We start from the raw sequence: 24,067 nt of genomic DNA, 5'->3' as shown, positions 1-24,067 counted from the left end.
GCTCCCCGATTCACTGGAGTCGCCTCCTCCCGTGTCAAATCCGGGCAGCGACAGAAGGAAACGCTGCCTCTTCCTATCTGAGAAGGACGCTGCCGAGGTAAAAAAAAAAAAAAGGAAAACGAAATAAAAGGCGGCGGTGAAAAACCTTTTGCGGGTGAACCGCGGAACTCTTTCAAAAAAAAAATGAGACCCCCGAGGAAAAAAAAGAAAAAGGGCGCAGGAGGAGCCTACGGGGACCTTCGGGGCAAGGCGCCGGGCAAGGCGAGTCACGTGACAAAGCCGACCCCGCCCCCGGGCTCCGAAGGGTGTCACGTGACCCCAGGTCGAGAGAATCCACGTGGGCGCCTTCCGGGTGAGTCCCGGCGCTGGAGTGGGAAGGAAGGGAAGGTGGGAGCGCTCGGCTGACGTGGGTCTCGGCGTTATGGGGCTGCTCCGTTTCCTCGGGAAGGAAAGTGGGAAGGGGAAGAGAGCCAGGCGTGGGAGTCTCGCTTCAGCGGGGAGGAATAAATCGGATTATTATTTTTTTTTTAAAAAAATATTTTTATTTATTTATTTATTTATTTTGTTTTAATTTATATGCCGCCCTTCTCCGGAGACTCAGGGCGGCTTACAATGCGTTAAGCAATAGCCTTCATACTTTTGTATATTTACACAAAGTCAGATTATTGCCCCCACAATCTGGGTCCTCATTTTACCTACCTTTGAAAGGATGGAAGCCTGAGTCAACCTTGAGCCTGGTGGGATTTGAACTTGCAGTAATTGCAAGCAGCAGATGTTAATAACAGTGCATTAGTCCACTGTGCTACCAAGGCTCTTTTGTCAAACATACATGATTACAGATATAAGTATAAACATGATTATGAATACAGGAAATGGATACGAATAAAATGGGGACAGTAGGACAGGGACGGTAGGCACGTTATGCATGCCCCTTTCAGACCTGTTAGGAATGGGGTGAGGTCGAAAGTAGATAGTCTAAGACCAGTGTTTCTCAATCTCGGAGTTTAAAACCTGTGGACTTCAACTTCCAGAATTCCCCAGCCAGCTCTGGCTGGGGAATTTTGGGAGTTGAAGTCCACAGGTTTTAAACTCCCTGAGATTGAGAAACACTGGTCTAAGGCAGAGGTCTTCAAACTTGGCAGTTTTAAGACTTACGGACTTCAACTCCCAGAATTCTCCAGCCAGTTTAATTTAAAGACTTAGCTTAAGTCGTAGTTTAAGTCTCTTGGAGTCTTAGCTTAAGACTCCACAAGTTTTCAATTTTCAATTTCAATTTAATTCAATTTATATGCCGCCCCTCTCCGAAGACTCAGGGCGGCTCATAATACATTTAAAATCCTAATAAAAAACATTTAAAAATTAAAAACATTAAAACTTTAAAGTCTTCAAGCTGCCAAGTTTGAAGACCTCTGGTCTAAGGTTAAAGTTTTGGGGGTTTGGGGATGAAACCACAGAGTCAGGTAGTGCATTCCAGGCATTGACCACTCTTGTTTGCTGAAGTCGTATGTTCTGCAATCGAATTTGGAGAGGTTTACCTTGAGTTTGTATCTATTGTGTGTTTGTGTATTGTGGTTGAAGCTGAAGTAGTCATTGACTTGTAGGACGTTGTGGCAGATCATTTTATGTTCTACGCTTAGGTCAGACCGAAGGCGGCGTAGTTCTAAATTGTCTTAAGCCCAAAATTTCAAGCCTGGTGGCATAAGGGATTCTGTTGCGAGCAGAGGAGTGGAGGACTCTTCTATAATTAGTTCTACAAATAGTTCTCATGAAGATGATGTTTGCAGGGAAATGTAAAAGAAAATTTGGAAATGGGATGAAGGTATCGGATCATTCTCAGCCATTGAAGCCCACGGGCTGGGGGTGGGGGGGACTTGAGCCTCTCTCTCTCTCTCTCTCTCTCTCTCTCTCTCTCTCTCTCTCTCCCCCCCCCCCTCTCTCTCTCTCTCTCTCTCTCTCATTCTTGGCCCAGCCTGCCTCCCGGGATGGTTGGGAATAAAACAAATGGAGAAGACTGCTGCAGTTGTCTCACTTTCCAACTGTTGGGGAAAGACAGTAGAAAACTCAATTAAAAAGGATTCCCCCCCTCCTTTCCGCTTTGAATTTAAAATATCTACCTGAAGTTTCCTTCAATTGCTGTCTTGTTTAAGAAATAATGAAGGAATCTTGCCTGCCTGGAGGGAAGGGAATATGCTGGAATGGGGGTTCAGTTTTTCTCCTGGTCCATGGCTTCCTTTATCCTCCCACCCGCTAGTAAAGTGACAGGCTGTTTCACAGGCAGGAGGAGGAAGTGTCTAGTGAGGCTCATGAGAGGAGGAGCCTTCCTTCCTTCCTTCCTTCCTTCCTTCCTTCCTTCCTTCCTTCCTTCCTTCCTTCCTTCCTTCCTCATCTTTAGTACTTTATAAGTAACTCAAGGCAGCAAACATACCCACCAATATTCCTTCTTTCTCTTTTCCCCCACAACAACCATCCTGTGAGATGGGTTGGATTGAGAAAGAGTGACGTCCTCAAAGTCAGACAGCAAGTTTCATAACTAAGCGTAAACTATAAGCTGTGTCTCCCAGCTCCTAAATCTAATACCTTAATCCAGGTTATTCGAAGGCTGGATCAACATTGTAGTTTCCCGCAGGTCAGCGGAGAGGGAGATGGGACAGATGCCTCCTGCTGCACTCTGCCAACCGAAAACTGGCCGTGTGGAGGCCCTGCGAGGCTGGTAGAGGTACTGCGGACTGGTCCTTTCATATTTCCAGGCTGGCACCGCAGGCCAGATTTAAGCACCCTGCTGGCCAGATGCTGCCCGCGGGCCTTGAGTTTGACACCCCTGCCCTATAACCATTCTAGACAAATGGCTGCCCAGCCTCTTAAAAACCTCCAGTGATGGAGCTCTGAAGGCAACCTGTTCCATTCGTTAATTGTTCTCACTGTCAGGAAATTTCCCTTTAGTTTTAGGCTGCTTATCTCCTTGATTAGTTTCCATCCATTGCTTTTTGTCCTGCCTTCTGGTACTTTGGAAAATAGGTTGACCCCTCTTCTTTGAGGAAGCCCCTCAAATATTAGAACAGTGCTATCATGTCACCCCTGTCCTTCTTTTTACTAGAATAGACATCCAATTCCTGCAACCGTTCATGTGTTTTAGCCTCCAGCCCCCTAATAACGGTATCTTTGTTTCTCTTCTCTGCACTCTTAAGTATAGAGAGAAGCTCTGCTTTCCCCCCGCTGGTCATCACTTCCTTGCCATGTTCTCCCATTAGCGCACCAATAGTTTCCTTGACTTTTTTCTTAGTTTTTACATCTTGGAAAAAAAAAACTTTTAAAATTATTTTTGATTTCAACTTTATAGATTTGGGCTATATGCTGGTATTCTGCCTTTGATATGTGTCCCTCTTTCCACTTTTTATACTTACCCTTTAGTCTTCCAGTTTATCAGAGACTTCCTTATGTAGCCATGCTGGTTTCTTCTTGGGTTTCTTATTTTTCTTTTTCAGTGGTATTGTGGTAGACTGAGCTTTAATCACATTTTTTTCAGAGTTTCTCAAGCTTACTGAGTTTTCCCCTTTAAGATTTTCATTCATGAAATCCTTCTCAAGATCTATCTAAGTTTATTGAAATCAGCTTTTTTAATGACTAAGATGCTGCTTTGATTTTGTTCTATGGTTTGTGTTTGTATTACATTGAATTCTAATATGATATGGTCACTCTCCTCCAAAGTTTCTTGCTACTTCAACCCCTTCTCCCTAAGTCTCTCTGGTATAAAATACATATTGAAAAATGGATCAATGGCAAACTAGAATGTTCTGATTTTAAGGTTTCTAAAGCTGAGAAATTTCAGTGTGGTTCCAAGATTTGACCTCTGATTGCTTCTGCACTTGGTAAACCTTGGAGAAGGGGGAGGTCCAAAACAGTGCCTATTTTTTTAATATCAAAAGGGGAATACTTTTACCTCAAAACATGTTTTCTGAAAGAACAAGGTGGTGGTATGATGTTTAAATGCCTTGTGCCTTTTTCAGTCCCTTTTTGCAGATGTAATTGACTAGTACTAGCAATGGGAGAGCAAGGTAGTTTGAAGGCCTAGATTTAAGAACAGAATTGTTGAAGGATAGAATAGCAACCTAGAATTGTTCTAGGCCCTAGAAGGCCGGCACCTTAAACACTCAAAAGAGCCATTTGGACCCATTTCCCAACGAAAAGAAAACACCAGGAGCCACAAAACCCTTCCTGTGCCTGACTATTTCCTGAGCAGCCACAAAACTAACATATGTAGTTGAATGAAATGTTCTATTTTCTTCTGAAACTTTTCTTTTCTTGGATTTATCCACGGTTGGCCTACTGGGAGTTGAAAAGCTCAATAAATCATGTGCCGGTGGGTGTCGCACATTGGCGGTTGTTACACATATTTTGAGCAACAGAGAGCTGCAGCAGAGGGATGAAAGAGCCACACACAGCTCCAGAGCCACAGGTTGCTGACCCCTGCTCTAGAACAATTCTAGATTGCTGTTCTGTCCTTCAGCAGAGGAGAGCAATAGTGTAATTGGAAAGAGCAGCCAGGAAGCTGCTACAGTTAAACCTAGCTTCATTAATCTTCAGGAAATAAGTCAAAGCATTTACTGACAGGTAAAATGTTAGTGCTTATCCAGGTCTGATCTTCGTTTTGCTATATGCTCAATGACTGCCTTATACGTCAGACATTTTTTCTCATTCTGATTTTTTTCTCCCCAAACTAATAATGTAGATGGGAATTTTGGATACAGAATGGCTGAGAAGAAACCTTCGCATGGGCAACCATGGCTGCTACTACTGATAGTTGCTGTTGCCTTCGTTCACTTAGTTGTGTGCCCATTTACAAAAGTAGAGGAGAGCTTTAATCTTCAAGCTATACATGACATTTTGTACGAGAAGCTGGAATTAGATAAGGTAAATCTTGTTACTTTCTGATTGTTCTCTTTTAAATTTAGTTTGCTACAGAGTTATTTTCAAAGCCAGTCGCATCTTAGCATTTGTAATTATACTAATACTCTATTGTGCCCAACATTATTATTGCCTGTCATATATTTTTACATGAATATAGAAGAATAGAAACAATAGCTAATCATTTAGCTGGATTAAAAGAAATTTGTGCCATCGTGGATTATCTGATTGAGGAATTATCCAGGATTAAGTGTTTAATTCTAGTACTTTGTTCACCAACTGTATTAAAAAAAACTGCTGGGTAATCTGCAGGCCATGTGTAGCCTCTACTTACCCATATATGCAGTCCTCAGAGTTCCCCATGCTTTTTGATTTTTGGAGGCATTGTTATCTCCTCATTTATTTTCAGTTAAATCCCCAGGAATTATTCCACTGGTGTCTTCCGTATCAATTTTGGGGCAAACATTGATGACTAATTTGGATTACCTTTGCTCTTTCCTAACTAAAGAAGTATAATAAAATTATAGAATTTCTTTTTGCAGTTATTTCTATATATCTGTGTTATGGATTTTTTTATTGCAGTATGATCATCATGAATTTCCTGGAGTTGTCCCGAGAACATTCATTGGTCCAATTTTTATTGCTCTTCTTTCCAGTCCAGCCATCTATATATTGTCCCTTTTACAAATATCAAAATTCTACTCCCAGCTGATAGGTATGAGATAGAGCCACGTTTCTTTAAGTTTTTTTTTTATTGCATTGTAAATCATTGTAATTTCTAATACTGTTATATATAGCCAAAGTCACATAGACTGTGAACATTACCTGTTATTTCTATTACAGATAATAAACCTGATTTTTCATTGTTATTCATGTTATTTTGCCATCAGTCCGAGGAACCCTAGGCTTGACAGTGATTTATGCCCTATGGCGGCTACACAAAGAAGTGAGAAAGCAGTTTGGTTTTACTGTATCCCTGATTTTCTGCCTAATAACAGCTACTCAATTCCACCTGATGTTTTACTGCACTCGTACCCTCCCCAACGTATTTGCGCTGCCTATTGGTAAGTACTGAGCGTGCTTTTCAAAACCTTCCTTGATGGGTAAATAATGCTAAAGCACTGTTCACAATGACATGTAGCAACAAGGGTTGTGATTGGCTTGAGATGTTGTCTTGCCCACCGCTGAGAAGGCCAGCAGACACAAATGCCCTCCATGTCTGAGGTGCATAAATCAAGAATGGGAGTCGCTAAACCCACCAAGCTATAGGATGGGAGCAGTGGTGAAATGTAAAATTTGTTACTACCGGTTCTTTGGGCGTGGCTTGCTGGGGTGTGTGTGTAATGTGACTGGGTGGGCGTGGCCAACTTTTTTTTTTTTTTACTTTTAAAAGCATTTTTTTTACAACCTCTTCGGCCAAAGAGGTTGTAGAAAAAATGCTTTTAAAAGGCTCTGATGATCAGGCAACTCATCTGGGATCGTCAGAGGCTTTTAAAAGCATTTTTTTCCCCTACAACCTCTTCGGCTGAAGAGATTGTAGGAAAAAATGTTTTTAAAAGGCTCTGACGATCAGGCAACTCATCTGGGATCGTCAGAGGCTTTTAAAAGCATTTTTTTCCCCTACAACCTCTTCGGCTGAAGAGGTTGCAGGAAAAAATGTTTTTAAAAGGCTCTGACGATCAGGCAACTCATCTGGGATCGTCAGAGCCTTTTAAAAGCATTTTTTCTACAACCTCTTTGGCTCTGACGACCCCAGCTGAGCCACACGATCAGAGGACTTTTTTATTATTTTTAAAAGCATTTGTAGAAAAAATGCTTTTAAAAGAAAAAAAAAAGCCTCCAATGATTGCGCGGCTCAGCTGGGCATGGGGGGCGGCCAGGGATTTCTGCTACCGGTTCTCCGAACCACCTGCCGCCATCGCTACCGGATCGGGCTATCCGGTCTGAACCGGGAGCATTTCACCCCTGGATGGGAGACCACACATTTTTGAACTCCCTTCCCACTACAATTATTGAAAATCAGAAACATAAAATACCAGGAAAAAAGAGAACCTAAAATAGGCTTAATATTATTTAGTAACCATCTCCACTCCCAAACACAAAAGGTAAAATAAATCAGGAAGTTCTGGCCCAACTAAATTGAGATCCTTACTTCAACCTGTAGCACTCTCTCTCTTTAGAATGGTATGTGTATCCCCCACCTCCAATCATTCTCTTCCAATGGTGCAATTTATAATCCTACAATATGCTTTAAGTGGAATGAACTTAAAAAATTTATTGGAAGTTTGATTTTGATTATGTAGCAGGCTTGTTACTATATTTTTCAGACTATAAGATGCACCGGAGTATAAGACACACATTAGTTTTTGGGGAGGAAAATAAGGGAAAAAAAATTCTGCCTACCAGCATCCATCTGGCTTGCATCCTTAGCAAACAACCTGGAACAGGTATATTAGCTTGATTCAGCATGAACAGCTGATTGGTGGGTGGACCAGCCTCCCGGAATACCCCCAATCAGCTGTTCCCAGAGATGAATTTTAGCAACAGGTTCACTGGTTGTGAACGCATGCATTTGAGAGGCTGCGTTTTAGCCCTCTGAAAGCTCAGTTTGAGAGGCTGCGTTTTTAGCCCCCGAAAGCTCTGTTTGAGCGGCTGCATTTTAGGCCTCCACATGCCCCGTTTTTGGCATCACATTTTCAGGTGGTGATCGGCGGCGATGTGCTTTGGCAATCACTGCAGCCTTGAATGGGGCTTTTGGAGGCTGAAAATGCAAGCCAAGGAGGGGGCAATGGTCTGTGGCAATGACTGCAGCCTGGAACAGGTATAAAACGCGATGCGCGGAGGCTGGTGGGTGGGGCCGGCAGGTGGGTGGGACTACATTTGGTGTATAAGACACATCCAAATTTTCACCCTCTTTTAGGAGAGGAAAAGTGTGTCTTATACTCCGAAAATACAGTAACTGTTTTGCTATATTTAGATCCTGACAATGACCAATAAGCTAAGTTACTAATACCCAATTTGTCTGTTCATTTGTTAATCAGTTTTACTAGCAGTTACATCTTGGATGCAACAAAAGCACCGCTCGTTTATTTGGTTCTCAGCTTTGGCGATCATTGTCTTCAGAGCAGAGCTTTGCATATTCCTGGGTCTTATGCTACTGATCACTCTATTGAATAAAAAACTCTCCGTTATGAAAATGCTTTTCTATGCTGCTCCTGCAGGGACTTTTTGGCTAGGTGAGTGTGGTTTTGAATTAGTGGGATTTCCTTCAAAAGTGGCTCTTCTAAAACTACATTGCAAAACTTTTAATGACATTACTTCATTAAGTGTTGTACCTTATGATTCTTGATGAATGTATCTTTTCTTTTATGTACACTGAGAGCATATACACCAAAGACAAATTTCTTGTGTGCCCAATCATACTTGGCCAATAAAGAATTCACTTCACTTCTACTCTACTCTACTCTACTCTACTTCTCATTTTAAAAGATGGAAAAATTCTGCACTTGGTTTAGTGTGCAGTTATATAGTCCTTTGTGGGACTCTGCTCTTTGTTCATCAATTGTGCAAGTAGATCATCTTAGTCTGTGGACTTAGTTATCTTATAAGAAGGTTTAACAGTAACAGAGTTGGAAGGGACCTTGGAGGTCATCTAGTCCAACTCCCTGCTCACACAGGAGACCTGTACTAGGGATTCGAACCGCCAAATTTCCAATCTTTCTGATTGACGAGCTCAGTGTCTTAGCCACTGAGCCACATAGTCAGGTCCTACAGTAAATGGCAATGTATTTAATACAAAAGAGAACCAGCCAGTTCTGTTGCACATAGAGGCTCCCTTGCTAATTCGAAGTGGAGCCCTGGGTGTCTCCCAAAGTCCTATCTGAATAGCAGATCTTGCCTCCATGTTTTTAATCCTATGAAATCAAACCAATGTATTTAACCTCAGGCAGAAGGGGCAATAATTACAGCCCCTTTCAAGTCACAGCCTTGTGATTCTGCAGGCTGTGCAGTCAAATCAATATTTCAGGTAATGGGCTGATTTCCATCCAGTTCTGGAATGACAGTCGTATTTATTGGTTCAAGGCATGTTGAACTGACGTTGAAGTGATTTTTGCATAGCTCCTCACTTTTGGCTCTTTTCTCCTTTTAGGACTCACAGTGGCTGTGGATTCTGTGTTTTGGAGGCAGCTCTTGTGGCCTGAGGGAAAAGTACTTTGGTATAACATTGTCTTAAATAAAAGCTCCAACTGGGGAGTATCCTTTTAAACATGGAGGAGATAGAATTCTGTAGCACAATTTAAATGAGTTCAATATTCACAATGTGAGAAGGAATAACTGGAAATAGCTAGATGAGGTAAAAAGTCTTGTCATGAAAATTCTTTATTTTGCATCCTTTCCAAGCCACATCACTTTCTTGTCATAGCAAGAATTGAAATTTGTATGGAACTAAATCTTAAATGTCTTCAGCCATTTTTATTTCTTACACCTGATTCCACATTTCTCATCTTATTCTCCTGATATCTGTGGATACCTTTGGTCGTAGAAAATTGTTGTCATGCAAGGTTCCAGCTCCTATAGAAGGGTGTGAGTATTGGAATGGAGAGAATAGTGATGGGCTCAGTGGCTCAGGCCAGTTAATACTGGTTTTGTTTTGTTTTTCAGCCCAAATTTGTCACTTTCAAAGTGACACGGAAATGATCACTTATAAAAAGGACATGATCATAATTGGTGCTACAAAGTTCACTTCACTTAATAGGAAGATTCATATCAGCCTTAAAACAGACTTTCTCTCTTACTGAATCTGGAGCTTTAAATCCTCAGAAGTTGCACACAAGTGACTGAATTTCAAATGGCTGCTTTCAGTGTTGCAAGCTCGGAACAGTAGTTCAAAAGTTTGAACATCCCAATGTAGCTCATTCTGTGGCTTGATATTGTTTTAATTCTCCAAGCTAGGAAGATTCAGAAAGCACATTGGCTAATACAACAGGAGGCACAGATCCATCTTTGCTGTCATGTGCAATAAAGTGAGGTAAGGGACAGGGTGATAGTGGGGATGAGTTAAGAAAACATACAGTGGTGCTTAAAAGTTTGTGACTTGTTTAATTGCTTTCTATCCACTTTTAGGAATTGTGTAGAGGTTAGATCATGTTTTATGTCGTACTTATATAGAAATAATGACAATTCAAAATGGTTCACAAGCTTAAGCATCATTGTGTACTGTTGTTTACATAATAGGTATACCTTTTTTTACCTTTTCCTAATTGAAAATTAGAGTTCACAGGTTCCAATAAAATCCCCATTATTTTTGCATCTTTTGTTTTTGTTTTTTTAGGCTGGTTATCAAACGAAAGTATGCATTATTCAGTGCATGTACCTTGTGTTATGCTGAGTTTTTTGTTTTGACAAATTTCCAAATGGAAAGGGGTACATAAGGCAGAACAGTACATAACCGATAGCATAATTATAATCTTTTGGATTGCCAAGTCCAAAAGCTATGTTGTCTTGTTCTTCAACCAGCTTTGCAAGCAGATAGCAAAAAGTGTGCATTATGAAAAAGGCTTCAATTTAACAGACGAAACGGTGTTTTTGTTGTTATATTTATAGATTTTGTTAAAGTGAGTGTATTGCCGCTTTTTTTTGCTGGTCTCAATTCTATGCTTGTTGATAGGGGCAGAGTCCACAAAGGGCGAAAAGGGCCTCCCCTGTGCACCAGAGGCCCTATGGAGGGTCCATTTTTCACCCTCCCAGAGCCTCTGCACGCGCCCTGCACTTGGGAGAGGTGGGGCGGGGTGGGTGGGTCAGCCAGTCCTTGGAACAACCGGTTTGGTGAACCAGATTAAAATTAACATCCGGTTTGCCCCAACTGATGCAAACTGGCTGAATCCCACCCCTGGGTATCATATTGATTGGGGAGGTCATATGAGTGAGCAACATAGTTTGGGAAGGGCGTGACTGGGAGTGTAAGAAATGTCACTGCGTTTTTGTATTTACCAGATGAGCTCTTATTTTTGAACTCTAAGACTTACCGTAGCTTGCCAAGTTCTTATCAGTAAGCTAACTGCACATGTCTACATTCTTTCACTTTCTTCTATCTTTCTTTGTTCTCCGGCCAGGAGAGGTGGCCGGGAAAGCTTTGCCAAGATGTAACTAATTAGATTAGTAAGATGTTTTATTTTCTTTATAACAAATAAATGAGTTTTTCTTAGAAAATATATCTTCGGGTTTATTTTCTTAAAGTATGCTTCAAGGGAAAAGCCTCGATCCACTTCTCTAAATCAAGGTGCAATTACCCAAAAGCAGAATGGGATTAATTGCCACCCTGACAAGAAAGGTGCTGTGTGAATCAGGGAGTTGTTGGGAGGTGGCACAGGTAGGGAGAGCGCACATGGTGGGGGGGGCATGATCCAGAAAAAGTGTGTGAAGGCTCCTTTCTCCTTGTTCCTTCATTTCTCCCTTCCTTTCCCTTTGCAGCAGGTGACTGCTGCTGGGTTGGAGAAGGTGTGAGGTGTTGTGGGACTGGCTGGGAAACTGCCACAGAATGTTGAAAATGAAGATTATGTAATCGCAGCAGAAGCCTAGCGGTGTAGCAGCAGCAGCTAGTAGCATTGAGTAACCATTCCCTTTGAAGTCATGGGTCCCAAATTTTGAATGTATTCTTAAGTTAGCCCATTTGAGGTACCTCAGTTCAAAAACTGTTAACCTACGATGCATTGTATCTCAAACAATGGAATTCTGCTAAATCTGTGATTCTCTTCACACAATGTATTGTGTGGTTTTGTTGGTTACATAAAAGTCTAGACTTAGCTCACGAGTTCTTCAGTGACAAATTAGGGGCATCTGAGGTGAGGTAATTGGGAACGGGGATGTTTATGTGTGGGTGCATTAGCATACATGCTTTTTACTTTTTTCATACAAGTACTAAAAGAGGTGATTTTGTATTTCACTGTATATATTTTATAATGTTATGTGTGATAAAGTAGCTTATTTATGCAGCAAAGAAACCAAAACATAAGAAAACATTGAAAAACAGGTATTTTTTCTAGAAAGTTTAAAGTGGCTATACGATGTTCTAGACCAGTGTTTCTCAACCTTGAAAGCTTGAAGATGGGTGGACTTCAACTCCCAGAATCCCCCAGCCAGCGCTGCTGGCTGGGGGATTCTGGGAGTTGAAGTCCACCCATCTTCAAGCTTTCAAGGTTGAGAAACACTGTTCTAGACAATTTTAGAAATGTACAAGATACCACACTGAGAAAATTATTAATTCAAATAGTCATTTTTAATTTAAAAAAAATCCTTAACTGTCTTTTTAAAGACCTCGCCATTTTTATGGTATTTTTATTCTGCCTTGCCTCGCGCTCTGGGTTGCAGTATTGTATTTCTACTACTAGGAGCAGTAGACCGAAGATGTTGGATATTAATTCTACCCTCACTTGGTTTTATTTTCTTGTATTCCTTTCTCCCACACAAAGAGCTGCGGTTTATAATATACACATTTCCAGTTTTGAATATAGTGGCTGCCAAAGGCTGCTCTCGAATGTAAGTATACTTGCACATAATATATTTAATTTCTGTTTCAAGATCTTGACTTCATTATTCACCGCTTGCTAGTTTACCAATCATATTGTTCTCCAAATAACCTTGATAGGAATTCTGGGAGTCTTAATCATCTTGTGGGCCCCGGATTGGGAAAGGCTGACTTGGAATAAAAGATTCTTATTTTGTCATTCCCTCAGGGCACCAGTCACTTAATATTGGCCTTAAGACCTGATGAGAGTGAATAAGATGTAAAATGGATGAAGAGTGACATTTCCCACGACCTTTTGGATTAGAAAATATGCAAGCTGTTTAGTCCTATGAATTTTAAACCACAGCAAACTAACCTCTGCCTTTACAAAGGATGGAAAAAAAAATCCCCATAAAAACAAATCTCATTTTGTTAGTGCATATTATATATAGTAAATTCTGCCCCCCTGTTGCTCTTTAAAGTCCAGTAAAACAGCAGTCCGAAACCTTTCTGGCTCCATGGATTGGGAGGAGGGAAGGGATGGGGGAGGGGGGAGAGGATCGTTTTCCATGCACAACTTAATCCTGCACATTTGCAAATGAAGCTTTGCATACTCGCCTACCACTCGTGTTGCCCGGTCCTCAACAAGATCCGCAGCCGAGGGGTTGGGAACCTCTGCACTAAAAGTTTGAACTTCTTCCAAGATTGCAAAGTTTTACTTTCATTTCTGTCTAATCAGGATTTATTATCAACCTGAATAAATTGACTAGATCAGTGTATAATATTCTAAATCAGGTTGATTTTGACCTGTGTTTTAGAGCTAGGGTTAATTGCAGTTTAGGGTTTGAGTATCATGCTGAAGCACACTTTAACTGAAGACTGACATGCAAATTTCAGAGCAGAATTGTTGTGCATGTAGGACGTAATCCCAGGGCTCTTGCCTCTGACAGTAAACAAGTTCAGTACAATACAAAAATGACATTTACAGTTCATGTCACCTAACGTTCAATGTGATCTTTCAACAGCCGTGTATTGGAGTCGGAAATATTGTGCCCACTAAATACGCTATTTTTCTTTCCTACACAGTCTAAACAATTACAAGAAATCATGGTTATACAAATTAGGCACTCTGTTTGTTATAGCACACCTCTTTGCTAATGCTGCTTACTCAGGAGCATCGCTCTATGTGTCCCACTTCAATTACCCTGGAGGAGTTGCTATGCAAAAACTACACCAGCTGGTACCTCCAACAGCAGGTGAGTAAAACTGGGTTGATAAAAAAAAAGTCACCTGGTGGCTTGGTACCTTTTCAAGCCCCTTCTGCAGATTGAATGAAACTAAACACGCGGGGCATTTTTTTTGTTGCTGCACTCTGTGAGGTTTCAAGAGATAAAAGTGGCAGCTTTAAAGCTTGTTCTTTTAAGCCTTACTCTGCCTTTTCCCATTTTGAGGGTGTGACCTGTGATAGGGTGTGAGGAAGACAACACAGCCCACAAAGCAAAATAAGTTGGAAGGCCCTATGATTTTTTTTTTTTTAATTTGATTTATATGCCGCCCTTCTCCGGAGACTCAGGGCGCCTTACAGTGCATTAAGCAATAGCCTTCATACTTTTGTATATTTTATACAAAGTCAGCTTATTGCCCCCACAAACTGGGTCCTCAATTACACATTTGCGTACATTTTGAACCCCCTGTGGAATTGGAGGAACCGTGCCATGAAGGCAATTCATGGCATGGTGGTGCAGTGGACTAAACTACTGTTAAAGTTCAATTCTCACCAGGCTCAAGGTTGACTCAGCCTTCCAACGGGAGCTCACCCCATTATGCGGCACTAGGGATTCGAACCGCTGAAACTGCCGACCTTTTGATCGACAAGCTCAGCGTCTTAGCCACTGAGCCACCACATCCCTCTATGATGTTGGTACATATTATCAATTAGCTTCTTTAACAATGGTGACAGTACTGGGAATGGAGATTGTTAACTGTGATGTTAAGAAGTACATGCACTTTACTATGAATAATATGGCAATGCCATATATTTTCTTACATTCAGATAGGGATTGCCATATAATTTATATTATAGTGAGGACTCATAAGCAGGCAATAGAGAGCTACCCCTATCCTTCTATTGTTTCTCTGCAAGTGGTACTTGGAGGCATTCTGCACCCACCCAACCCAGAGATGATGCTAAACAATTATCCCTTAATAGACTTGTCCTGCTTGGATTTATCCAATCTGCTTTTAAAGCCATCTAAGTAAGGGGCCATCATTGCTATGTCTTGGCATAACAAATGCCAAGAATTATTTCATTCTGTGCAAGAACTGTTTTCCTGTACCTGTTCTAAGTCTTGCAGCCACTTTCATTTGATGACCCCAGTCCAGATAGTCTTCGACTTACAACAGTTCATTTAGTGACCATTCAAAGTTACAACTGCACTGAAAAAAAGTGACTTGTGACCATTTTTTCACACTTTGCAGCATCCCCATGATCATGTGACCGAATTTCAGATGCTTGGCCATTTTAGTTCATATCTATGACCATTGTTGTGTCCCAAGATCATGTGATCGTCTTTTGCGACCTCCTGACAAGCAAAGTCTATGGGGAAGCCAGATTCACTTAACCACCGGGGTTACTAACCTATCAACTGCAGTGATTCACTTAACAACAGAGGCAAGAAAGGTTGTAAAATGGGGCAAAACCGTAACAAACATCTCACTTAACAACAGAAATTTTGGGCTCAGTTGTGGTCATAAGTCGAGGTCGTATTTGATCTTTGTATTCTGACAGTTGGCAATCAAGTGATGGAAAGTTTGTCATTCTTAGCAGAGCCTTTGCGAAGCTATATAGGAAGGGGTTTGCAAGGGCTATGCAAGTAGCTGCCCTGAGTCTTCGGAGTCTTCGGAGAGGGGTGGCATATAAATTTAATTAATTAAATTAAATTAAGTATACAGTAACAGGCATGTGGTGAGCTCAGCAAAGAATCTTCTCAGACAATACATTGAGGGTTATTTTGAATACTCAATATGGCTGTTTCAGAGCCTCTTTCCAGATATCCAAGCAGTGAAAGAATGAACAGGAGATAACTTCCACAGAAAGTGCTGTTTTCATTTTGTTGAGGCCCAAAGGGATTTCTGTCAGTAAATAAGTCACTAGATGTTGGTGCTTCTCTTTTTTTTTCCTCACGTGAGCTGTTCCTTTAATTCATTTTTTTTTTAAAATGGGCTAAATTCTAGGTTGAGCACCTTATTCATTAATTTTAAGTACGTATATATATTCCACACCTAGCATCTCCAGTACAATAGGCAGGCCAATGTTTTCTACTTCAGTTTTTGGAATTTAGGATTTTTTTTTCAAAGAATACAATAAATACAAATCCGCAAGCTTGCCCATGAGTATAGACTGGAATCTCTCCTTGCTTTCACATATATTGGTTTTGGGTTTTTTTTATTTGTTTTGTTTTGTTTTTCTGCAGATGTTTCTGTCCACATTGATGGGGCTGCGGCACAGACTGGTGTGTCTCGATTTTTAGAAGTCAATTTGGATTGGAAGTAAGTCTATTGTGTGTGTTTGTATGTATAAAGGAAGGTTGGTTTTTTTTTTTTTTTTTTGCAGTTTGTTATATATCAGAGGTGTCCAACCTTGGCAACTTTTAAGAATTTTTGACTTCAACTCCCAGAATTTCCCAGCCAGTCATAGGGGAATTCTGGGCATTGAAGTCCACAAGTCTTAAAAGTTACCAAGGTTGAACGCCTCTGTTATATACAAATGAGATGATCATCGTGATGATCTCTTGCTCTTAAATTTATTTTTGTCTATTCAGGGCTAATATTCTTCAAACTCTTAGTCAGAATGTTGCCTAGGAATTCATCAACACACAAGGAAAGGTCAAGTTGTCTATTCCTTGTCTCCTAATAGTTCTTCTCTTTCCAGTGAAGATGAGGTGCCAAGCATAAAATAGAAACCAACATGCAGATAATCTAAAACTGATACCCTATTACAGTGATGGTGAACCTTTTTGGCACTGAGTGCCAAAAAGGGAGCACGCACACACGTCTGGGCCACAACCCGGAAGAGGAACTGTCCAGGGCGCATGCGTGTGCCCGAAAATGAACATCCAGTTTCAGCTACTGAATTTCCTGTTTCAGCCAGCTATTCTTTCGGGTTTCTGATACGCACGCACGATGATCAGCTGGCTGGCGTGCATGCTCATGCAGGAAGATGGAAGACCAGCTCTCCCAGTTTCCGGCACTGCCACATGCAAAAAAGCCAGCTGATCGTTGCACACGAATGCACACCAGAAACCCAGAAGAAGAACAGGCTACGCTGTGCGTGCCAGGCGACATGGCTCTGTGTGCCACTTCGGGTACGTGTACCATAGGTTCACCATCACGGCCCTATTATATACATCAGAATAAAAGAACCTGTGACCTTCTAAACATAACTACAACTCCCAGGTTATCCTGGTGAGCTTAACCAATAGTGGACGATGGTGGGCATCGATTTTCAGCAACCTCTTTGAAAGGTCACAGATTGTCCACCTCTGATTTCCTAGCAAGGTTGGGTAAGGCTACTTTTTAAATCTCATTAGCTTCTGTGAGGCAGGAGTGTGTAATGAGTGGCCTCCAAACTTAGTTATTGTTCATCTCTGTAGCCCTCTATTACATCACTATTACTCTGACCATTTTGAGGTGGAAAATCACAACCATTGTACTGCAAACCTAGTACAGGGAAAAAGCTCCACTTTTTTCATCACTATCCACCTCTGCCATTCCAAAATATTAAATATATAATATTTATAATAATACCAGACATCAAAATTCTGCCTAGCCTGATGCATGGCCTAATAGCCTCTTGTCCTAGATAAGGACATTTGCTTTCTGTATTCCAGAGTGTTCATTAGACCAAAGGGTATTTATATTTAAACAGATCCCCTTTAATTTGAGAGGTGTGTCAGAAATTACTTTTGTGTGTCTTGGTTATTTAGTTTCAAATGAGGAGCTCCTGCTTTTATACAAGATATGTACCTAAGTTCAAGCTACCTCCTGGCAAACCACCAATTAAAAACAAGCTTTTTATGGTTTCTTTACATTTTGTTCATAACATCAAAGTAATTTTGCAGTTGTAAGCAGATGTCTAAAATTGTTTATTAGATTTTTGCAAACAACAAAGGAATATATTTTTCAATTACTATAAATCTGGGATACTTCTGTGTGCAAAGGTAGAAAAACTTGAAGTTCACCCTAGATGTTGCCAAATTACAGTAATAGAAATCTGGGTAAATAGGTTGCATATTCCAAAATCAGGGTGTACTACTCATTCAAAAATCTCAATCATCAATTAAATATCATTTAAATATATTAAATGTCACAGAGTCTGGTGGCGCAGCAGACTAAAGCACTGTTATTAACATCAAGCTGTCTGCAATTACTGTAAGTTCAAATCTCACCAGGCTCAAGGTTGACTCAGCCTTCCATCCTTTCTAAGGTAGGTAAAATGAGGACCCAGATTGTGGGGGCAATAAGCTGACTTTGTATAAATATACAAAAGTATGAAGGCTATTGCTTAATGCATTGTAAGCCGCCCTGGGTCTCCGGAGAAGGACGGCATATAAATCAAATTTATATATATATATATATATATATATATATATATATATATATATATATATATATATATATATATATATATATATATATATGTTTATGTAAGTTTATATATATGCATATATATATATGCAAATCCACTTATTTGTTTTATAGCTTCTCTTTCTGTTTAGGCAAGCATTTGGGATACCTAAAGAGGTTTAAAAATATTAAAACAAATACTAAACTAATTAAAAGATAAAACCCTGGATAAAAAGATATGCCTTTATTGCCTTTCTGTACACTGAAATCGTGGTGATTAAATGCAGCTCCAGAGGGAGCTTGAAAGAAGTTCAGGAGAAGGCCTTTTCCTACATGCCAGTTAGATGAATCTCTGACAGCAAGGGCATTTTCAGAAGGGCTTTCCATATAGATCCCAATGATTGGTCATGCTTCTCAATGTTAATACCAACAATATTTGCCTTATAAGTAATAGGCTATGTTTTGGCATGGGTACTACATGACCTCCATAATTTGCACAGGTTTGCAGCCTTCTGGCGACATTTTCCATTAATTACAACTAAGTTTCTGGATGATTTTCCATGCTAATCTATGCAAGGTATTTCATAGAACTTAGGATGCCCAAATTTGACTCATTTGGAAGGTCATGAGCCTTACTTGTGCAAATTTTCTCAGTAGAGGTGTCACCTGCAGTTCCACTTGGCAGCAAGGAGCAGGTTGGGCACTCTGGACTCCTTACTTGATCTATAGGGGAAGTGTAGCCTCATCCCCAAAACGTTGAATCTCAGCCATTCAGTTTTCATTTAACCAACCGCATCTTTGCTGTGCCTGGATTTAATTTCAGTTTGGATAATTTCAGTCTGTTAATGAACTTAGGTATCAGAGTTGGATGATAAAAAGCAGTAGAAACAATATCATCAACAGTATCTTGTGAATGGGAAGTACTGACTTTTGGTTAAAGGAGGCTTAAGTGTCTCTTAGAGAGAGCGAATTTGGCATAGTGGTTAAAGCACCACTTTAACCACTTCATATTCCTTGAACCCTACACCTGTGATGGCGAACCTATGGCATGTGTGCCAGAGGTGGCACACAGAGTCCTCTTTGTGGGCACAAGCACTGTCTTCCCAGCTCAGCCAGCTGATCATCAAGTTTCTGATGCATGCATGCACCATCCAGCTGGTCGTTGGGTTTCCAGCACTCGGGGGTGCGTGCGCGGGCGTGCATGTGCGTGCACTCCTTCCAGCTTGGGCGCTTTGTGCCTAAAAGGTTCACCATCACTGCCCTACACCAAAGCTCCAACTGACCTTCCCTAATTATTTTATATAGATATTTGAAGAGCATGACAGATCCCCATGAGACACTAGTCTCTTTCTGCACACGATTCAGCAGAAAGGACCAGAACCACTGCAAAGACAGTGGAGAACAATTCCATTATTGAAGAAATCTGGGAGAACCACTAGGCCAGTATCTTGTAGTTTTTGTTGTGGGTCAAACACTAAGGTGTTCATAACAGTCTCAATTCAATTTCTTGGCTGAAAGTTTGATTGAAATACATATATTTTGTAGGTCAAGAGAGGGTTTTATTGTTTGTTTGTTAAGAGAGTTTTGTTCCTTGCTATTTCTTGGCAAGATTTTTTGGGAAATGGTGCCATGTCCTTCTTTCTAGGGCTGAGAGAGATTGGTCCCAGAATTTGTGCCTAAGATGTGACTAGAAGTCATTGTCTAGCTTGGTGCTTTAACCACTATGCCAAATTCGCTCTCTCTAAGAGACACTTAAGCCTCCTTTAACCAAAAGTCAGTACTTCCCATTCACAAGATACTGTTGATCACTTTTCTTAATCTCTATTCTGGTTTGTTTAATCAGCTAAAAGAGAGCAACACACAAATAAACAATTGTTAGTCCTTATCCATGCACATTCTCCTTGAAGTCAGTAACCAAAAAGAATACAAAATAAGACAAGTAATTGCTAAAGTTACATCCTTACAATCTGATTCAGTGACTGCTATCCAGACCGCTCTATATCCTCAGTAAGTAGTGATATAAATTGTCTAAAATGAGCTACCAATTATTCTGGCCATCCATCCACATTGCCTGAATATTATGGTGAAGGAAATACCTCACAAAATAGAAAATCAGTTGTAGCCTATTCTGTGTAGACACAACCACAAGCAGAGAAGTAAGTAAGCAAGCTGCCTCAGAGGATCTCAAATGGCCTTTCAGGTAGCCTACATTCCATGCTTGATCTGAGGGAGAACCATTCTATTATTTCATTTAAGACTTGATGATCAAAATAAATTCATTGGAACCGGCTGATCTTTAATTCTCTTGCATAACAAAGCCTTAAGAAAATTACAGACATTTTATTGTCTTGCTTTGAAGATGGTCTGCAGTAGGTTTGACATAAAAGTTGATTCTGGCCAAGATTGATGCTCTTAGCATTATAAGCTTTGATTTGGGATGAAAGGATTTATTCGGGTCAGGAATGTTAGAATAATATTTAAGAGAATCTGTATTCTAATAACAGCTTAGTCAAAGGGAAACACTGCCTGAAGCATTGGCCAGTTGTTTAGTTTCACCCAACAGCTAGCATAAAGTTCTTGTTTCAATTAAAAGGTAAAGCTGACATTTCAACCTGGTTACTAATATGAAACTGGAGGAGGAGGAAATTTTTGTAGATGATGGAAGAGAGGCTCCTTGGACTATACTCTTAAGGCCACATTTGCACAACATGTTAAACCACTCCGGTTAGTTAATGTGAATGCATATACTACGTTCTTACCTTAATAATTACATCAGGTTAATCGGAATGCACCACTTCTCTGTTGTTAATTGTAATACAAAAACATTGGATAGTCACCATGTCTGATTAATAGTACTTAGAATGTTAAAACATGGCCATTTGTTGGTTTGTAGATGCTTTTGCACCACACCTTTATCTACTCTAATTTATGTGAATATATAGTTCCTTTAGTAGGAAGTGTGACTTTTGAAGATGGAATGTCGATCACTTCTGGTTGACGGGAAACCCTGGTTTATTAGTTGAGTGCAGATTTTAGTTAGTGTTAATGTTTGCCTAATCACAGGGAGTCATCCACCAAAGCTGAGCTGTGAATGGAACAGGGGAAATGAGATACAGCATGTGTTCACTAGTTTAATGTACTAAACAAATTGTATGACATTTATATGCATGCTCCAGGGACTTGGAGATGCCATGTTATTTTCATTGCATATGTTCTTCAGTGAGACTGGAAGTTGGCAGACAAGAATTTAGCAATCTGGTAGCTCTTAAGCTCATAAATATTAAAAGGAAAAGATGGATGGGAGCAGAACAAATACCAAGCAAGACTGAAGGCATTAATTGGTATGATTAACTGGAGCCAGCCAGTCAGGCTCTCCTATTAGCTCCTTCAGTCTCTGTCCTCTTTCCACAAGAACTATTCTCTTCCATCCTTTTCACTGTTGAAGGATGCTGAGATTGTCAGTGCATGAAGACAGAGAGGTTGATTGGAATAATTTTCCTCCCACTCAAATTATCTTGCCAATGAAGCAGGAAGATATATACAGACACTGAAGGCCTGTAACAGGAGCTTTGTTAGAATGAAAAAGACTAAGGATCTTGAAGTAGCAAAATGTAAGATTCATTCTGGAAATTTATAGAATTGATTGAAGAATCAGTTGGCTTGCAAAATTCTTCTGGAAACAAATGGTAGTGGTGGCTAATAGTTATTTAAATGTTTAGACCTCACTCAAAACCCAAGTGCATGGGTTCATTCCATATTTCCTTTTTGCCAAATTCATCAGCTCTGGGCAGTTGATGCCAAACTCCAGTGATGTGCTTTCTAAATTGTGTACAATTCATAAATTGCTCATTTTTACTTTGTGTGTTCATAGAGAACTAAATCCATTGGATTATATTGTTTACTTATAAAGTCAGATATAAATTATATTCTAAAGCCAATGAAATTCTAGGTTGCATTAACATAGGGATAGAATCAAGGTCATATGAAGTATTAGTACCATTTTATAAAGCCTTAGTAAGACCATACTTAGAATACTACATCCAGTTTTGGTCACCACATTATAAAAAAGATGTTGAGACACTCGAAAGAGTGCAGAAAAAAGCAAGGATGGTTAGGAGGCTAAAACAAATGAAAAACAGTTACAGAAATTGGATATGTCTAGTCTAGTGAAAAGAAGGACTAGGGGTAACATGAGACTTTTATTTTTATTCTGTGGGGAAGTAGCTGGAGAAAGTTTGCTGGTTGTTTCATTTGTCTGAAAATCATACCAGTACCATCAGTTTTCAGCAATTACATTCAGAATAAGCCCTAGGAAATGGTTGGGGGCAGCTTGTAGCCCTAAAACTGCAAGTAGCCATCCCTGATCAAAATAACTCGCTAGACAAAAACTCCCAAAATCCTATCCAATAAGCTGTGTTGCCTCTAGGTGTTGGGAACTTGTTTCAAAGAATAGAGAACTTAGAAGGTAACACAAGAGACATACTTTAACTAGATTTCCTTTGGCCATCACTAGTCTTCCTCTGATTGCCATAGCTACAATTGGGGGTAGCTCTGTCTCATTCTACAGATCTATTTTATTTTTCCTATAGCGTTCCATTACCTATATCGGGTGTCAAACTGGATTTCTTTGAGGGGCAGAACAGCATTGCAGTTCTCCCCATGGGCCAGCTGGGAGAAGGGGGGGGGGAGACGAGAGAGATGCCTCCTGCAGCACCCTGCCAACCAATATGGAGGGGGGTGGACCGTGCGTGCCCACCCAGCCCCCGTGCCTCAATTTCTGCCTCCATGGCCTCCTGCAGCACTCTGCTGGCCAAAAGCAGGCCACACCAAGGCCCTGCGAGGCCCCCCGTGTAGCCCGTTTTTGGCCAGCAGTGTTGCTGGAGCCAGGGAGGCCAAAAGTGGGCCAAGGGGAGGCCACCCCGCAGCCCGTTTTGCCTGGCAGAGGCACCGTGGGCTGGTCCTTTGATATTTGCAGGCTGGGCCCACGGGCCAGATTTAAGCACCCCGCGGGCCATATCTGGCCCGTGGGCCTTGAGTTTTACACCACTGACCTATGTATGGTATGTTGCTTTTTTGTGGCTAATAAATGATTCTGAACCACCAAATTCTTAAACCACCTATTTCTGTGCCCATTCTGTTCTGTATAACCTGTTTGCCATTTATTCCAACAGTGATGGAATTACTTTACGTACAGCTTTAATACTGTATGTACTGCCTTCCCTTCCTGTTTTCTGCCATGGTTGATGTGATCCTATATTAAAAAATTCAGGTTCTTTAACAAAGTAATCTACCATCCAGTTACCAAATGCCCTTTTAAGAATCCTCCCTGCTCTATGTAATTATTTCCTGCTTCATGGTTGTTTCCTATATTGTTTTCATAACGATCCTTCCTCTTGCTTGGCTACAACCTATGTCTCCTGAATGTGGAGTATGGCTCAAGTCTTGACTTACCTTACACTGTTCATTCTCTTACAGATATGACAAAAGGGAAGACCTCAAACCGGGCAACCCACTTATGTTCTCATATACACATGTACTTATGGAGATGAATTCAGCTCAACTGTCACATTACAAGACAACTCACAAAGTTCTTGCGCATATTCCTGGCACCAGTGGAATTGGATTGAATTTTACTGCACTGCCCCCTATTACTTTAAATTTGAAATCCAAACTAGTATTGTTGGAAAAGCACCCTGTTTCTTTTGGAAAATAAAATTTGAACAAGTTTGAAATAGTTTTTGCTAGAATTGTGTTACACGTGAAAGATCAATACTATTTGATCCTATTCATTTCGCTTATGTGAAAAACTTTGATATAGTATATACTGCACGTAATGCCAGCTACATTTCAATCGGGGTGAAATTCAGTAGGTTTTGACAGGTTCTGGAGAACCAGTAGCGGAAATTTTGAGTAGTTCGGAGAACCGGCAAATACCACCTCTGGCTGGCCCCAGTGGGATTGGAATGGAGATTTTGCAATATCCTCCCCCCAGGAGTGGGAGGGAATGGGGATTTTGCAGTATCCTTCCCCTGGAGT

The 24,067-nt window shown here is 40.6% G+C and overlaps 1 protein-coding gene across 2 annotated transcripts; it reads left to right on the top strand.

Annotated features, from left to right (window-relative positions):
• The first annotated feature begins 183 nt into the window (after positions 1 to 183).
• On the top strand, positions 184 to 23,744 carry ALG12 (ALG12 alpha-1,6-mannosyltransferase). 2 transcript variants are annotated; one of them, XM_070947328.1, is made up of 10 exons: positions 184 to 352; positions 4,727 to 4,908; positions 5,485 to 5,617; positions 5,793 to 5,966; positions 7,944 to 8,138; positions 9,053 to 9,156; positions 12,215 to 12,438; positions 13,493 to 13,662; positions 15,880 to 15,955; positions 23,507 to 23,744. In XM_070947328.1, exons 1-10 carry the CDS (start codon positions 184 to 186, stop codon positions 23,742 to 23,744), a joined length of 1,665 nt encoding a protein of 554 aa, XP_070803429.1. The 2 variants fall into 2 exon arrangements, with proteins under 2 accessions (XP_070803429.1, XP_070803430.1); XM_070947329.1 differs by lacking the exon at positions 184 to 352 and adding an exon at positions 2,652 to 2,716.
• The last annotated feature ends 323 nt before the right edge of the window (positions 23,745 to 24,067 follow it).

Source organism: Pituophis catenifer, unplaced genomic scaffold (genome assembly GCF_029215685.1).
Source record: "Pituophis catenifer annectens isolate HBS135680 unplaced genomic scaffold, rPitCat1.0.hap2 SCAF_7, whole genome shotgun sequence".
Taxonomy (NCBI): Eukaryota; Metazoa; Chordata; class Lepidosauria; order Squamata; family Colubridae; genus Pituophis; species Pituophis catenifer.
The sequence above is the reverse complement of the archived record's forward strand: the minus strand, read 5'-3'. Positions and strand labels throughout refer to the sequence as shown.

Coding starts and splice junctions, on each gene's coding strand:
- ALG12 (XM_070947328.1), top strand. CDS start 184: ATGAGACCCCCGAGGAAAAAAAAGAAAAAGGGCGCAGGAGGAGCCTAC. Junction 8,139..9,052: donor TGCAGGGACTTTTTGGCTAG/GTGAGTGTGGTT, acceptor TTCTCCTTTTAG/GACTCACAGTGGCTGTGGAT. Junction 13,663..15,879: donor GCTGGTACCTCCAACAGCAG/GTGAGTAAAACT, acceptor GTTTTTCTGCAG/ATGTTTCTGTCCACATTGAT.